Source organism: Erithacus rubecula, assembly GCF_903797595.1.
Source record: "Erithacus rubecula genome assembly, contig: scaffold_134_arrow_ctg1, whole genome shotgun sequence".
In the NCBI taxonomy this organism is placed as follows: Eukaryota; Metazoa; Chordata; class Aves; order Passeriformes; family Muscicapidae; genus Erithacus; species Erithacus rubecula.
The window spans coordinates 95,163-112,116 of record NW_027636160.1 but is presented as its reverse complement, the minus strand read 5'-3'; the positions used below and the strand labels follow the sequence as shown (position 1 = coordinate 112,116).

General features: G+C 50.6%; 1 protein-coding gene across 1 annotated transcript; it reads right to left on the bottom strand.

Annotated features, from left to right (window-relative positions):
- Positions 1 to 309: 309 nt before the first annotated feature.
- On the bottom strand, positions 310 to 3,494 carry LOC306815446 (olfactory receptor 14C36-like; the record flags this gene model as incomplete). The annotated part of the gene is made up of 2 exons (XM_079332006.1): positions 3,484 to 3,494; positions 310 to 1,265 (listed from the first exon to the last, which is right to left on the bottom strand). Exon 2 carries the CDS (start codon positions 1,240 to 1,242, stop codon positions 310 to 312), a length of 933 nt encoding a protein of 310 aa, XP_079188132.1. The 5' UTR covers positions 1,243 to 1,265; positions 3,484 to 3,494.
- Positions 3,495 to 16,954: the final 13,460 nt, after the last annotated feature.

Below are 16,954 nucleotides of genomic sequence, written 5' to 3'. Positions count from 1 at the left end.
TCTTCCCTCCATCTCTCTCACAGGCACTGCCCTGCAGAGACAGAGAAGGGCTGAGGAAGAATCCTGGACACACAGGACAGGGCAGGCACTTGCTTTTTATTCAAATGCATAAGGAACAGACCTCTTGCATGTCTTTGACGTCCAAAAAAATGTTAGATATTCATGTAGAAATTCAAAGAGAAATGACACAGCATTTTGTAAAAAACACAGCAACAGCAGTAAAAATTACCAAAGAAAAAGTGGAAAAATAGGGAGAAAAAGGCTAAGATTGTAGTTACATTCTAAAGACACTGCAGCAAAAAACAGAGTTTAGCACTTCTGAAAATATAGAGTCACCAATTTTCTCATGGCATTCTTGAGCTCCTGGTTCCTCAGGCTGTAGATGATGGGGTTCAGGGCTGGACACACCACTGAGTACAGAACTGAGAGTGCCAGATCCAGGGATGGGGAGGAGATGGAGGAGGGCTTCAGGTAGACAAATGTCCCAGTGCTGATAAACAGGGAGACCACAACCAGGTGAGGGAGGCAGGTGGAAAAGGCTTTGTGCTGTCCCTGCTCAGAGGGTATCCTCAGCACAGCCCTGAAGATCTGAACATAGGAGAAAACCATGAACACAAAGCATCCAAAAAATGGAAAAGCAAGAAAAGCAAGAAGTCCTAATTCCCTCAGGTATGTGTTTGAGCAGGAGAGCTTGAGGATGTGTGGGATTTCACAGAAGAACTGGCCCAGGACATTGCCTTGGCACAGAGGCAGGGAAAATGTATTGGCTGTGTGCAGCAGTGAATAGAGAAAGGCACTGGCCCAGGCAGCTGCTCCCATGTGGGCACAAGCTCTGCTGCCCAGGAGGGTCCCGTAGTGCAGGGGTTTGCAGATGGACACGTAGCGGTCGTAGCACATGACAGTCAGGAGAAAATATTCTGCTGAAAGGAAAAACATCACAAAAAACACTTGTGCAGCACATCCAGCATAGGAGATGTTCCTGGTGTCCCAGAGGGAATTGTGCATGGCTTTGGGCACAGTGGTGCAGATGCAGCCCAGGTCAGTGAGGGCCAGGTTGAGCAGGAAGAAGAACATGGGGATGTGCAGGTGGTGGCCGCAGGCTACGGCGCTGATGATGAGGCCGTTGGCCAGGAGGGCAGCCAGGGAGATGCCCAGGAAGAGGCAGAAGTGCAGGAGCTGCAGCTGCCGCGTGTCTGCCAGTGCCAGCAGGAGGAAGTGGCTGATGGAGCTGCTGTTGGACATTTGCTGTCTCTGGACATGGGTACCTGTTCATGGATAAAGGACAGTGACAAGTCAGCAGAGGCTGCTTTGAGCCAAACCTGGGCCACTCCCTGTAGACTGTCCCACTGTGACTCTTGTTTCTGCTCTGGGAAAACCTTCACCCCGTTCCCTGACTGAACTCCAGTTGTGGTGTCTGAGTGTGCCAGGAGCAGCCAGGTATGTGCACGGGAGCTCTCGAGGAGCCATCCCCATGCTGCAGCCCTGGGTTTGTGGCTGTGTGGCAGAAGGACAAGGCTGGATATTTAGGATTTGTCAGTGGAATCACTCCTAATGCAGAAAGTTTTGGTAGCTTCTGAATTCACAAATCTAAATGATGGCAGGATTTGGTTTTAGGATTTATTTTCCTATGCACACCTCATTCCTGTTTCTCTGAGGACAGAAATCCCAGCATTTCTGCTGCACTCAGAGTTTGCCAATGAGAGATGTGAGAGGCAGAAGATTCCCTGTGGCTCAGGGCAAGGTGAGGAGCTGGATGGGCTTGTTCACAACTACTCTGGATTTGTACCTCTGGCTGGGATCAGAGCACAATCACACTCCTGTGTCACCCTGTTATAAACCAGACCCTGCCGAGAGCAGAGGGATCGCTGAATGTCTCACCCTCTCTAAAGGTCTCTGAGCAAGTTCTCAGCATCCCCTTCTGCCAAGGATACTCACTATTCCATCGGCAATCCCAACAGCATTTTCTCAGCTGTGGCATATCTGCACTTCCCTGTGGGACACTCAGGGAACTCCGAGAGGCTCTGGCACAGATTTGCACTCAGGAGGGCAGCTCAGAGCTTGGAAGGCCACCGCAAACGGACCCCTGGGTGCGCCCATGATGGGATCTCAGGGAAGAGGCTCAGCTCATTCCCCTTTCCCATGGACTGCTTTGCTCTCAGCCTCACAGGTCACTGGGAAGCTTGGACACCCCATTCCCATGGACACCCCTGCCTGGTAGGAATCCCAAGGGCAGTGCCTGACTCAGTGCTGCAATCCCAGAGCCTTCCTGAGAGCAGCAGATAACAATGATAGTACCAGAGGAGTGCAGAAACAAGAGAAGATTTTGTGGTGCTGTGCCTGGGAGGGCAGGGCAGAGACAGCCGGGCACTCAGGGCAGTGTTCCCATACCCAGCTGTGCATGGCACCTCCCACACACCAACAGTGCCCTCCTGCCCCCAGCATTGCTCTGTCCAGCCCCCTCTCCTTCCCCGAGCATCTCCCTGGGCCTGGACATTTCCCTCCTGAGAGCCCTGCCAGGCTCACAGAGCCCATCCCACCCTCTGTGCCCTCACCTGTCCCACACAAACCTGCCTGTCTGCAGGGCCCTGCCTGGGGCAGGGTCTGTCTGCAGGTGGGCAAGGGCAGCTCAGGAGAGCCCTGCTGGGCCCTGCAAAGGGGATGCTGGTGCTGCCTAGGGCTGGGGAGTGGCTGAAGGCCCTTTGGGAGGCTCCAGCAGAGAGACTAACCACCCAAAGTTACAGATCTGGCATCTCTGTAAATGTTCAAATGTTACTTAGGTGACCCTGCTGTGTCACTTTCAACTCAGAATATTCTGTGAGTACATGATTACAATTTCTGTTCTGCTTCTCTCATCCCCCTGCTATCTATTATCAAAAGAGAAAAAGCCCCTTGAAACAATGTTAGGATGGTAAAGCAAAAAACAGACTTTTTTTGAAAGCTTCCAGGTGTCCCAGTGGGGATAGGACACACCAAGCCCTGGATTATAACAGTTTATTAAGGTTGATTAATTAGGATATTTAACAGGAATATCTAACAGGTGATTTGGTTTCCCCAGACACTCTTGGGTTAAGCCATTTGAGTAGGTCCAAGGGCTTCTTTGCCACAATATTTTTATGACTGCTCCCATTCATATTAAAAAGAAAATGTTCTTCTTGTAGGTCTTCCTCCTGAATATAGGACTATACAGTAATTCAAGAATGTATTTAGAAGGTCAGTTTATCATTCTAAAATCTAAGAGAAAGGTTAGGAAATGTTCTATGGTTAATTAAGGATTATAGTTGCAAAAGTATATATTAGTAGTTTAATAGAAATAATTACTAGTTTAATAGAATCAATTAAGGATTTTGCAGAGCTATGTATATAAAAAATAAATATATTAAAAGCAAAAATCTTTAAGCCATCACCCCGACTTTCCCAACCTTCTCCAAGGAGTAAATTGAAAACACTTTCAGGAAATTTCCTGATCTTTACAGCAAGGTTTACCTTCTTTTGGGAAGTGTTTTCTGGAGCTGTGCCCAGGCTGCTCTGGAGCTGGGAGCAGCCCTAACCCACACAGCACCTCTCAGCAGCAGCACCTGCCCTGCTCAGGGTCGCTCCTTGCCCCCACAGCTTCTCCCCCAGTGCTGGGAGCCGCTCCCCGGGCTGGCTGAGAACTGCCCCTGGCAGGCAGGAGAATCCCTGCCCCAGCACAGAGCCCTGGGCTGCAGGACCCTGCTCTGCAGGACAGCCCTGGGCACTCCTGGCTGCAGCCCTGGCTGCTCAGCCCTGCAGCAGAGCCTGGACACAGGGGAGCTGCCTGGGGCTGTGTCTCGGGTGCTGCAGCAGGGAAACCCAGCCCTGCCCTAAGACCACATCCTCTGCACTGCAGCAGCTCTGAGAGTCCTCCTGGAAGGTCCTGAAAGCTGTGGGATGTGCCAGCTTCAGGAGATCCCTGCAGGAACTGCAGCTTACCTTCCCACAGCCAGAGAGTGACTGTTTCGAACACTGTGAGGATTTCTGCTCTACTGACCCCTCATCGAGCTCTGCTCTGTGCCCCCAGTCTAAGATGAGTTTAACCCCTCTGTGCCTCTGTGCTGTGCACGGGGTAGCTGCAGGCAGAGCCCCAGTCCTGCTGGGCTGTGCACAGGAGCTGCTCCTGGGCAGAGCTGTCTCTCTGCAATGCTGCCCTTCCCAGGAGCTGCCTCTGTGCCAGGAGCCCAGCCCAGCTCAGCAGCAATGACACAGCCCGAGGACTTTAATGACCCTCTTGGGCTTTGTGCTGAGGCCCTGAACATCAGTCCCTGAGAGGGAGATGAAGAAAACTCTCAAGAACTCCAAGTCAGAATCAAACTCCAAAGCTTCTTCAAGTTTTAATGGGTCCCACTGAAGAACACGACTGAGAAAGTGTCCCCAGGCCTCAATCAGAGCAGAGAACTGGAGGGAGAGATGACAGCTGGGGACAAAGAGAAGTCAAGTCTTGGTGCCCTGGGGCACAGCAGGGTCTGTGCCACCAGGGACTCTGAGGAGACACCTTGTCCTGAGCCACTGGGGCCTCCTGGCACAGCCCCAGCAAGGCTGGGCACTGTCACCCCATGTCTTGACCTCAGTGTCCCCCCCACATCCCAGTGTCCTCAGGGATCTGCTGGGACCAGTCCCTGGGGAGTCTTGGTCAGGAATGGCCCTGGGGGCTCCTTCATGCTCCCAGGGACTGCAAGTTTTTCAAAGGACTTTGGATTTTGCTTTTGCCTTGGAGTCTCTGAGAACTTTGTGCAATCATGGCCTCCAATTATCTGCTTTAATTAGTCCCTTGAAAGCCTTTGTTGGTAATAATGCACTCAGTGGGCTCATTAATGCTTCAAGGTACTTCAGTTTTTTTAAGGTACTTTCCTTTTTCCTTTCCTCTCTGGCTCTCTGAGAGGTTTTTGGGCAGTCATGGCCTCCAATTCTCTCTCCCAAGGAGTCTGTGAGGAACCTGAGGTGGGGATGGACCTCCGTGGGCCCCATTTCTTCTTTGAGGCATTTGGGTTTTTCTTCTGACTTGGACTCCTCTCAGGCCCTGAGGTTCAAGGGCTCAGCACCAAATGCACCACCAGGCTCATTGGGATAGAGCAAGTCCTGACAAAACCATGGCTCTGCCTTGATTCCCCTCTGCTCTAGTGAAGTTCATTAGGAAGTTTTTTCTACAGTTATGGAGAAATATTTCAAAGAGCTTCTCAGAAATAAGTATTCCTATTTTAAAGCATGTCTTTTATTAGTTTCTCTTTAGAGCAGAGTTGATTGCAGAGTTCTGTGAATGATACTGATGCAGGGTCTCTCTTCAGGAGATCTGGCCTGCTGAGAGAAGCTGTTCCTTGAGGTCTGACCCAGTGTGGACAACCTTGCTTCACATTGCCCAGCCCCATCCTGTCTGTTCTCACTCACCTGGTACCTGCTTTGGTTGGAGAACTGGCTGCACTCAACAAACAGGGGGTTTTCTTCCTTTACTCTTTTTTGAAGCTCCAGGGGCACAAGGGCGCCGTTGTACTGCAGTGGGACCGTGATGCCGTCAGTGGGGCTGATGCTGCACTGCGCCTTCGGCACCCCCTGCCCAGCCCCACTGCAGCTCACCACTGCCTGGTACGCTGCTCGGCTCCCGCTCCCTCCCCGCTCCCTCCACACTCCCTCCATGCTCGATCCCCTCACAGCATCCCAGCTGCCACCCCCCTTGCCAGGCCTGGCCTTCACCCCACCTAGCACACCCTGCTGGCTGCTCCTGCTGGTCCCGCTCACTCCTCAGCCACGCCCACTCCCAGATATGATCCCAGCCCACTCACTTGATGTCCACCTGCAAGCCAAGGCGAGCAGCGGGCTAGGCTCACTGTCCACTGTCCCCTCCCCGCTCTGAGCCGGCCCCGTCTCTTACCGGGGCGCTGTCGGCTAGCCGGGTCCCAGCATAAACGCTGCCGCAGCCGCTGCTCCCCATGAGCGGGCCCTCCCTGTAGAGCTGCTCCAGGGGAGGCTTCTACACCTGTGCAGAATGCACGGTGCTCTCGCCATTCTGCCACTCTTGTGGCTTTCTTCTTTGGGTGTGACAAAGCATTTCATAGGGAAGAATTGCCTCTTCTGAGTTTTGCACGTGTGGATAGGAGCAGAGCATTGAAATGTCAAGTAGAAAAGAGAAATTGTGTCAATATTGTCATCTCTTTTCATTCTCTGTTGAAACAGTAGCAGGTTGTCAAAAGACTTGGTCTGCAACGTGGAACTTGGTGCCAAGTTTCTTTTTCTGCCGAAGGATGAGGAGGTGAGGTATCCCAGAATCACAGAATCATGGCATGCTTTCGCTTGGAAGGGACATGGAAGACCACATTGCTGCAACCCCCGTGCTGTGCCTGGGGACCCCTTGTACCAGACCAACTTGTCCTGAGCTCTATCTAGCCTGGCCTCATATAGTGTCAGGGGTGGGGCATGCACAGCTTCTCTAGGCAACCTGTTCCAGGAAAGTCTTTTTTTCTGAATCTCTCATCTAAATCTACTCTCTTTCACTTTGGATCCATTCTCCCTTGTGCTCTCTCTGCCTGCCCTTATACAAAGCCCCTGTCCAGCTTTCTTGTAGGTTGCCATCAGGTACTGGAAGGCCGCAGTTGGGCCAAGCCTAAGCCTAAGTCTCTTTTGCAGGCTGAAGAAGCCCAGCTGTGCCAGGCTTTCCTTGCAGGAGAGCTGCTCCAGCCCTCGAATCCCCTTGGTGTCCGTGCTGGGCTCCTGCTCCAGCGTGTCCCTGTCCTTCCCTGCCGTGCAGGGTTGTTGATGCAGAGTCAGATGAAGCTTCAGAGTGTGCACAGAGCATGCCACACTCCATGAACTCCTTGCCTTTATCTGAGTTGTTGATAGGGAATGAGAAGTTATAGATCAGGTAAAAGGGACAAAGTGAGTGAGGTGAACACAGAGTTTACTATCAACCCATCTAATGGGTGGTCACTAGACAGTGGCCCAGCTCCCACCTTACCTCTGTGTGAGGCTGAGCCCTGCTGGCCCTTCCCCTTGTCCTCCTCGCTGGCAGGGACCCTGGGGGCAGTGCTGCTCAACTGCCCCTGCTGGGGCTCCTGGGCCAAGGCCCCCTGAGCTGGCCAGGAGCCCAGACCTGCACTCCCAATGCCAGGGCTTTGCACAAAAGTGTCCATGCCAAACAGGTCAGCGAGTTTCCCTGGGAACAGAGGCACCCAGGCTGGGTGGGACTGTTGATCTGCTGAGGGGTAGAAAGTGTCTGCTGAGACACCTGGACAGGCTGGATCAAGGGCTGAGGCCACCTGTATGAAGTTCAACAAGGTGAAGTGCCCCATGCTGCACGTCAGCCACAACAGCCATGGGAGGCTCCAGGCTGGGGGCAGAGTGGCTGGAAAGCCACCCAGCAGAAAGGTCATGGGGTGCTGTTTGGCAGTGGATGAACATGAGCCAGGGAGTGCCCAGGTGGCCAAGAAGGCCAAGAGCATCCTGTCCTGGGATATGCTTTAGTGGTGGCCTTGGCAGTGTTAGTGGCTTCAGGTATTAAGGGGGCTTCTCTGGTCTTGAAAGGGTTTTCCACTGAAACAGTTCTGCAGCTCTAAACCTCCATTCCTTGTTTTGAAGGATGCAGTCCCAAATTGACCCACATTGAGGTTTTTAAGGAATTTAGCATCTCCCTTTCCTTGAAAGTAAAGGGAACCAGGCTTTAAATGTTCTTGAAACACTTTTCATTCCTTGATCTTCAGCTGTGCATTTGAATTGAGGTGCTTTTGTGCAGCAAGGTTGGACCATGAGATAAATGCAGGCAATTTAGCAGCAATGGCACTTGTTTTATCTGCTTTTCTGCTTCCTTTCCCTATGGGTAGCAAATTTGGGAGTATTTGTCTTGTGCTTTGAGTTCTGGCTCAGACTTGCCCACAGAAATGTTGTAAAATCTTATCTATTCCTTTCTCCTGAAAAAACCTGGCTAGAGACAAGGCTTTCAAACCAGTCCCCTATGTGATTAGCCCAATGTCCCTGCTTAATTCCATGTATGCTTGTATTAGAAGGAGTGAACTATTCTAACTCCCCTGCCCCCTCCCCTTTTTATTTAAGTAGCTTTTTGGGCAAGTCCTGTATGTCATTCCAAGTCTTTTTTATCAAATGTGTGAAGTGATGTTGCTGCAGTAGCAGCACCCTGAGTTCATTGACAACAACTGCAGAGCACTGGGTGCCACAGCAGTGGGCACGGTGAGAGACTTGCCTCCATGGCCATGGCCATCCAGCCATGGGGAGAGCAGCTGCTGGGGCTGCCCCCATTCTGCCGACAGCAGTCTGCCCCCAACATGTGGACTGTGTGGCCATGATTTTGGCCGAATGTGGAAAATGCATTGTTTGAAGGTATTTTTACGTTGTCTAACATTACCTGACCTGGAGCAGTTTGGTAGGCAGAACGCCCTGTGGGCAGAGCCATGGCAGGGATAGGTGGCTGTCACTTGCACTTGCAGTGTCGTTTTTCCAGGCAGGCTCCTGATACAGCTGTGAGGGAAGGCACCAGCTGCTGAATCAGGCCCAGGGAGCAGCAGCAGCAGCACATTGAGGAGACCCTCATCTGCAAAGAGCCCCTCACCCCCTTTGCTCCCCCATGGCATCACAAGGTGATTCCACTGCAGGTGCAGGGCTGCAGCAGACTGGAGACTCCTTCAGGCAGGGCTTGCTGCAATCTCGTTCCTGCAGCTGTGCTGGGAGGATGTTGGCTGCAGCAGGGGTGTCCATGCCCAGGAATGCTGCTTGGCTCAGGGAGGCAGAGTGTGCACAAAAGCTGCATTCAAAGCTCTGATCGTGAGCCCCCAAGCCACTGGCAAGTGCAGCAGCTCTTCTTCATTGCGTGCAAATGAGAGCCCAGCCTTGGAGCCTATCCCTGGGAACAGGGAAACTGTTGGGGACGAGGAAATAGATGTGAAGGTTTAAGGCCTCTTCCTTTGTTTAGATAATGCCAAATGGCATAAATACCAAGGAGCTAACAGACATCCTGTTCCAAGTATGGCAGGAAAGGTTTAGAGATAAGGTTTATAGATAAGAAAGCCATAAAACATGGTAATAGAGCTATTCCTATAGGTTGCATGCAAATATTAGGAAATTAGTATTTTGTAGTAGATTGGTTAATGGAAATTAGAATATTCAACATAGAAGAATACTTATTGTATTGTAAATGGGAAATGGCTATCTTATCCTCTCTCTTATTCTCTCTATGCTCTATTCTCTCTACTCTCTTATTCTCTCTTACACTCAGTCCCTCATATACCCACGCCCTTACCATAAACTACACTTCATGACCAGAATATAGCGAGCTCCTGAGTCTCTCCTGATGACCATCCACCCGACTTTAACCCCCGCAGATAACACTCTGAGGATGGTTCTGAATTTTCAGGGACAGTCAAAATGAGAGTCATTTTGAGGCTGGTGTTGCAGTGTTGGGTTTGGGTGTATCTGCAGGAAAGAAAGCAGGAATAAACCCCTGCCACAATGAAGGAGAACCTTTGCATGGCCAATTTCTACCCTACAGACATGTGGGCTTCATTGAAGCCACAGGCTGAAAATTGCAAGGGCCTGAGGCCTTTTTCTCCTTTCTCATGCTAAGGAAAATTTCTCTCGGGTCTGCTGCAGTTTGCCTGTTCCTCCCTGGATCTTCCCAAGGTGATAAGCCTCGGGAAAAACAGGAAGGAATTCACAATAAGATTAAGCACCTGCTGTTTTTCAGAAAGTAAGGAAAAACAGTTCTCACGATCCGTGAGAACGTTCTGTTTTCTTCTACTATCCAATGGACGGCCGTTCCTCTCTTCTTCAGCGATCCACACTATAAAAGTGGTTCGCCTTCACAATAAAGTTGCTTCTCTTTGCTGCTAGCTGGAGGAGTCATTGTCGTTATTCTCCGCGGCCGTATCGCGAATAACGACAATTGGAGGTTCCACCGAGATCGTCCTTCACGGGAGCCGAGACCGTCTTTCGCCAGGACAGCGCGAACTGGGACCGCGGAGCCCCGCAGCCCCGCGGAGCGGAGCCACCTTGGACCGCGAGCGCTGCCGCCGAATCGGAGCCCCGGCAACCCCGGACTGCGAGCGCCCTAGCGACCGCTCCTCTTTCCGCGGAGAGAAGGTACTGTGTTTCCCCCCACCTCCCTCCTCCAAACTAGCGGCTAGGCGAAAAATTCTAAAATGGGGAACAATCTATCCAAACAAGAGGAGATTATTATCTCATTATGGAGGGATGTTCTAGAGGACTTAGACACCCAAATCCCAGATAAAGATTTGATTGCCTTGCTAGCTTGGGCAAAGGAGCGCGGTTTTTCAGAGGAGGAAGGAGAAGTTTTTTCAATGGAAGTTTGGAAAGAGCTGGGGAATCTGTTGTGTGCAGCTCTCCATAAAGGAGATGTTTCAGTGTGCCCGCTGCTTACTACCTGGGGGACTATTCATCAGAGTTTTGTGGAGGATGAGGCGAGATTTGAACGGAGCGAGGGCGAGTCCGATGACTGCTCCGAGAACCCCCCGAAGTCAGGACAGCCCCTCCCGCTCGCACCCCAAGATAGCGCGGCGTCCTTTCCCCGGAGGGCGGTAACGGCAGAGACAGTGCAAAAGCCAGCTATTACACTGGAGGTAGTGGAGCAAGTCACGTTCGCGATCGCGACGGCCATCTGGGAGGCGTTTTTGCCCTATGTCACCACCCCCGATGAACCGCGGCGCATCGCGAATTGCCTGGCAGCGAGAATGGGTCCCTGGCTGCCGGCGGGCCCCCCCCCAGACCAAAGACGGCAGGGGCAGCCAGCCGCAGGGGCGGAGCTATCGCTACCCCCTGCGCGACGCTTGACGTCACGGCCCACGATCCCGGAAGCTTCGGGTCCCCCCACCAACCCTCCCGGGACGCCGCCAGGATCCTCCTCGTCTCTAGGGGCGTGTCCTGCCGCGCGGGCCCCAAACAAGGTCGCCGCTCCTGCCTCCGCGGCCGGCCCTGTCTCAACGGGATCGGAGACCGCCGCGACATCCTCCGTGGGGCAGGAGTCGCCGCCTTCGTCATCCCACTCCAGCGCCACAGACGCCGACGAACCACAACACCCCCGCCGGAGGCGTGGTGTCCCTTCGGCCAGCAATCGCGGCAGAAACCCCCGCGTCGCCGACGAACCACAACACCCCCGCCGGAGGCATGGTGTCCCTTCGGCCAGCAATCGCGGCAGAAACCCCCGCGTAATTTGGGAGGCTGTCAGGTTGCGGGCATTGCAAAACGGGGATTGGGACCTCTTAGAGAAGGTGGGAATGCCAAGAAAAGGAGTTTTCCAGATGGAGGGAAGCGTCCAGGGTGACCCCGCGGGGCCCTACCCGGCCCCCGGGGATGACCTGTCGCAAAGCAGTGATGGGGACACCCGGGGGACGGAAGGGGCTCAGGCTTTTCCCGTCTTCAAAGGGGCGCAAGGTCAACTCGACCGGCATGACCCAATTGCTTGGCGTGTTGTCCAAGATGTACAAGATAAGGTAGCACGCTTTGGACTCGGTTCCACCCAGGTCATGCAGATTCTTAGAGTATTAAATACAGACCTGTTAGCACCTTATGATATAAGGCATATAGCACAGGTGCTATTTCAGCCAGTGCAGTTCAGAGTGTTTGAGGACACCTGGGCGCAAATGGCTGATAGGGCTGCTGCAGACAATATGGGGCTGCCCCAGGATGACCCTAGGTATGCAATAGGCCGAGAGGTTTTGATGGGTACGTTTCGTTTCTCTAACCCTGACCTCCAAGCATCTTGGCCCCCTCCCATTCTTGAGCAATGCCAAAAAATAGGGTTCGCAGCAATTATAAAACAATAGAAGCTGCAGCTCCTAAAACAAAATATGTGAAGATTACTCAGGGTCCTAACGAACCATTCCTACAATTTGTAGAAAAGGTGGCTGCAGCCCTAGAGAAACAGGTCGAAGATGATGCTCTCAGGCAGATGTTGTGTAAACAGCTAGCCAAAGATAATGCCAATGCTGACTGTGCAAAAATTATACAGTCTCTACCAGGAGATCCCTCACTAACTGACATGATACAGGCATGTTCAAAAGTGGGGACTATAGATCATCAGATCTCTGCCCTGGCAGCTGCCATGTGGCAGCATCAAAAGATGTCAGGAGGTGGATATTATAAACAGCACCCTCCAGGGAATTTTTGTCCACCCCGGGGTCATTGATGCTGATTTCACAGGTCAAATCTATGCCATGGTTTCTACGCCTTCTCCTCCTGTCACTATCCCAAAGGGAACTCGAATTGCCCAATTGGTGCCTTTCTATTCGTCTGTTCTCAGGGTTGATCAGCGAAATCGCAAAGACGGTTGCTTTGGATCCACAGGACCACCACAGGTTTTCTGGACAATGAATGTCTCGGATCAGCGACCACAAATGATGTGTACTCTGACTCTCTCAGGTGCCAACCCGTCTCAGACTCAACTCAGAGGTTTGCTGGACACTGGGGCGGATGTAACAGTGATCTCACTCTCTGCCTGGCCTCCCACATGGCCTGTGGCCCCTCTGGGTCAGGCCATTGCAGGCTTGGGGGGCACAACACAGACCTTTGTGAGTCAGAGGCCTGTGTTGATCAGAAATATGGAAGGGCAGACAGCCACGGTCCGACCATACATCACTGCAGCCCCTATCAACCTCTGGGGACGAGATGTGTTGGCAGCCTGGGGGGTGCGCATGGAAGCAAATTTTTAATTAGGGTCACTGAAGTGAAGGGCAAGAACTATCCTATGATACCCCTACGGTGGTTGTCTAATACCCCCGTATGGCAAAATCAGTGGCCCTTGCCAAAACAGAAATTAATAGCCCTTCGAGAATTAGTAAAGGAACAATTGCAGCAGGGACACATAGAACCCTCTAGTAGTCCCTGGAATTCCCCAGTTTTTGTTATACAGAAAAAATCAGGTAAATGGAGGTTGTTACAGGATCTCAGGAAAATCAATGCAGTCATGGAGAGCATGGGGGCTTTACAGCCTGGCATGCCCTCACCTACCATGCTCCCTGCTGGATGGGAAATTCTGGTCATTGATCTGAAGGACTGCTTTTTCACAATCCCCTTGTGTCCTGAAGATAGGCCAAAATTCGCTTTCACAGTACCTGCAGTGAACAACTCAGAGACGAGGCAGTTTCTGCAGATGTGGGGAGTCTCACACAGGCTGGGCACCCACATTCTCCAACAGGTCAAGCCATTGTCGAACGCGCTCATGGTACTCTGAAACGCGTTCTCGAAAAACAAAAAAGGGGAATGGCTGGTGAAACACCACACAGCCGACTAGAAAAAGCTTTATATACCATCAATCACCTCACTGTGCCACAAGATTCCAATAATCCTGTTATTGTGAATCACTTTACTTCTTTACAGGCTGCAGATGAGATACGCTTGCCCCGAGCGAAGGTGTTCATACGGAACTTGACCACGAACAAGTGGGAAGGCCCGCATGAACTCATCGTTTGGGGCCGTGGGTATGCTTGCGTCTCAACAGATACCGGGGTACGCTGGCTGCCTGCGAGATGTGTCCGCCCTGACCTGCGACATCAGAGACAGAATGCAGCCGAGGCACAGCCTTTGGATGCTGACCAACAGGCCGACCGCCAGCCAGATGGTCCCTCTACCAGCAGAGGATGAACTCTTTTGTTTCTTTGGAACTGTTTTCAGTCTTTGGACATTGTTAGATAAATTTTATATTGGAAATCACGGGTCTGGCGAATGGTGGCGGGTTTCTTTCCTATTGTATTAGAAGTAAGTTGCTGGGAAGCATCAGGTGCGAAGGTTTCCCTGGATGCTTCAAGCGTCCACGGATCTCCAGGGATGTGTTTGCTCCCTCCGACAAGGATCCTAAGGAGGACAGCAAACACCTCCTTTTTTCTTTTAAAACTAAAAGGGGGACTTGTGGGCTTCATTGAAGCCACAGGCTGAAAATTGCAAGGGCCTGAGGCCTTTTTCTCCTTTCTCATGCTAAGGAAAATTTCTCTCGGGTCTGCTGCAGTTTGCCTGTTCCTCCCTGGATCTTCCCAAGGTGATAAACCTCGGGAAAAACAGGAAGGAATTCACAATAAGATTAAGCACCTGCTGTTTTTCAGAAAGTAAGGAAAAACAGTTCTCACGATCCGTGAGAGCGTTCTGTTTTCTTCTACTATCCAACGGACGGCCGTTCCTCTCTTCTTCAGCGATCCACACTATAAAAGTGGTTCGCCTTCACAATAAAGTTGCTTCTCTTTGCTGCTAGCTGGAGGAGTCATTGTCGTTATTCTCCGCGGCCGTATCGCGAATAACGACAAGGGCAGGACAAGTAGTGACAGTGCCCAGCCTTGCTGGGGCTGTGCCAGGAGGCCCCAGTGGCTCAGGACAAGGTGTCTCCTCAGAGCCCTTGGTGGCACAGACCCTGCTGTGCCCCAGGGCACCAAGACTTGGCTTCTCTTTGTCCCCACTTGTCATCTCTGCCTCCAGTTCTCTGCTCTGATTGAGGCTTGGGGACACTTTCTCAGTTGTGTCCCTCAGTGGGACCCATTAAAACTTGAAGAAACTTTGGAGTTTGATTTCACTTGGAGTTCTTGAGAGGTTTCCTAACAAACCATGGCTCTGCCTTGATTTCCCTCTGGTCTGGTGTAGTTCATTAGGATTATTTCCTATAATAGTTATGGAAAAACACTTCAAAGTGTTTCTTAAAAATATCCATTCCTATTTTAAAGGATGGATTTTATTACTGTTGTCTTTAAGCAGAGGTCTTAGAAGGTCTTGTCTTTAGCATTCTGTGATTGATATTGATCCAGAGTTTCTCCTCAGGATGTCTGGCCTGCTCAGAGAAGCTGTGCCTTGAGGTCTGACCCACTGTAGACAACCTTGCTCCACATTCCCCAACCCCATCCTGTCTGTCCTCACTCACCTGACACCTGCTGTGCTTGGAGAACTGCTTCCACTCAAGCAAACAGGGTTTTCTCCCCTTTGTTTTACTTTTGAACCAATCTAAAACACCTTATTTTCCCCTGTGAAAACAGACACCCTCCTGAGGTATGTGCCAGCCCAAGGTGCCACCAAGGAGGTTCAGGCCGGGGACCGGGACCTCAGGGGTGGTGCCTGGAGTCGGCGCCATTTTTCCTTTGTGCCTCTAACTCCCAGCATGCCTTGCAGCCCCATAGAGCCCCATTGGAGCTGGGACTACAATACCCATCATGCCCCACGCTCCACAGAACCCCGGTATTCCCCCTGTATGTCCAATAGATGTCCTCCAGAAACTCCAAGGATCCCTAAGTGTCCCCTCAGCGCCCATTCGCGTACCCCCAAAAACGTCCCAGAATTCCCTGAATGCTCCCAAGCCCACAGATGCCCGTTACAGCCACTTCTGGGAATTCATCTGCTGCTATCCCCCCGTGTGCTCAGAGCACCTTATAACACAGTCCCGTGCCTAAAACTCCTGCTGTGCCCCGTGCCCTAAAGTGCCTGGTTAGAGCTCTCCAAGCTCCCCCCAAGTGCTCCCGAACTGTAAACATTCCTCCCTGAGAACCTGAAGTTGCTGTTCAGAGGCAAAAGTGTCCCCCAAGTGCCCTCCCAGAGCTCGTAAACACTCCATTAGAATCACTTCCGGGACTACAGCTCCCATCATGCTTTGTGGTGCCATAGAGTGCTATTCAAGCAATGACTTCATTTCCCATCATGCCCCATGCTCCACCGAGAGATATTGCAGCTGTACCTGGAATAACCATGATGCACTGCAGCCCCATTAAACTGTATTATACCTACTCCTACAACTCCCATCATGCCCTGCACCCTGGAGAACCCCCTTACAGACACCCATGAGCCACTTCAAAGCCCAGACTTTCCCTCAGGATCCCTAGGTTTTTTTCTAGTGCCCACTCAATGCCCCCAAGTGTCCTCCTGTCCCTCAAAATTCTTCCCCCAGACCCAAAACTGCCCCGAATGTGCCCCAGAAATGTCTCCCTGGACCCCGAAGTGCCCACCCTAAACCTGTCTGAAAAAAAAAAGATATAAAAAAGATAAAAAAATAACTCAAACATTATGAATTATCCTAAAAAGAGAGAAATAAAGAACCAATAGAGCTTAATTAATGAAGGGAATTGTATTACATAAAAGCAATGACCAATAATTTTTTTGGTTGCTAAAGAAATATTTTTATTACGAATATTAAAATTTGGTCTAAAAAATAGAATAACAATATTACAAATAAGGAAAATTAATTTTAATTTTAAAATTAAATAACATTTTTATTACAAACAGAAATGAATGAGATTTTTTATATTTTGGGTTGTCAGCACCAGGTGGGAGACATCATGATATGGTGATGAGGGGGGTGAGGAGCAGGTGGTCCAAACAGGGTCAGCCTGCAAAGGGGCTCATTCTTCATTGTGCCCAGACCTTCTAAAGAGACATTGTGCATCAAGGTCATTTGGGAAATGCTTCTATCACTTTGCCTCTGAACAGAAAAAGTGAAAAACATTCCCTTGAGTAAAGTTATGATGCACTTTCAAATCTTCCTTCTTAGGAAAACTCCAAAATGTCTCCAAGCATCTGCACAAGCCCTGGAGACTTGAAGACAAATGAAGAAATACAAAGAGCTCCTGGAATTTTTCTGTATTTTAATGATCCCCAAAATTGTTATGAATGGAGTCTTCAATTGTTCAGTTAATCAAACAACAAATATATATTTAGCAGTAATTTATTAATAATAGCAGTAATTGTATATAAACAAATTCAATCAAAGTATATTTGTTATGTATATTTAAATAAATGCAAACTTTGGCAGTGAGTATTTTAGTGTAATTGAGGTTGAGTTCAAATAAAGCATAAGCAAAACCAACCAGGGGTATGGGGAGGGCCCTTCCTCTCACACCATGCCAACTGAATCAAGCTAAAATCTCATTTATATAGTTTACTAATACATATTAATACAGAATGTTCTGGAAATTTCCTCCTAGATCCTATTCCTAAAATCTCTGTCACTATGTTGTGTTGCCCA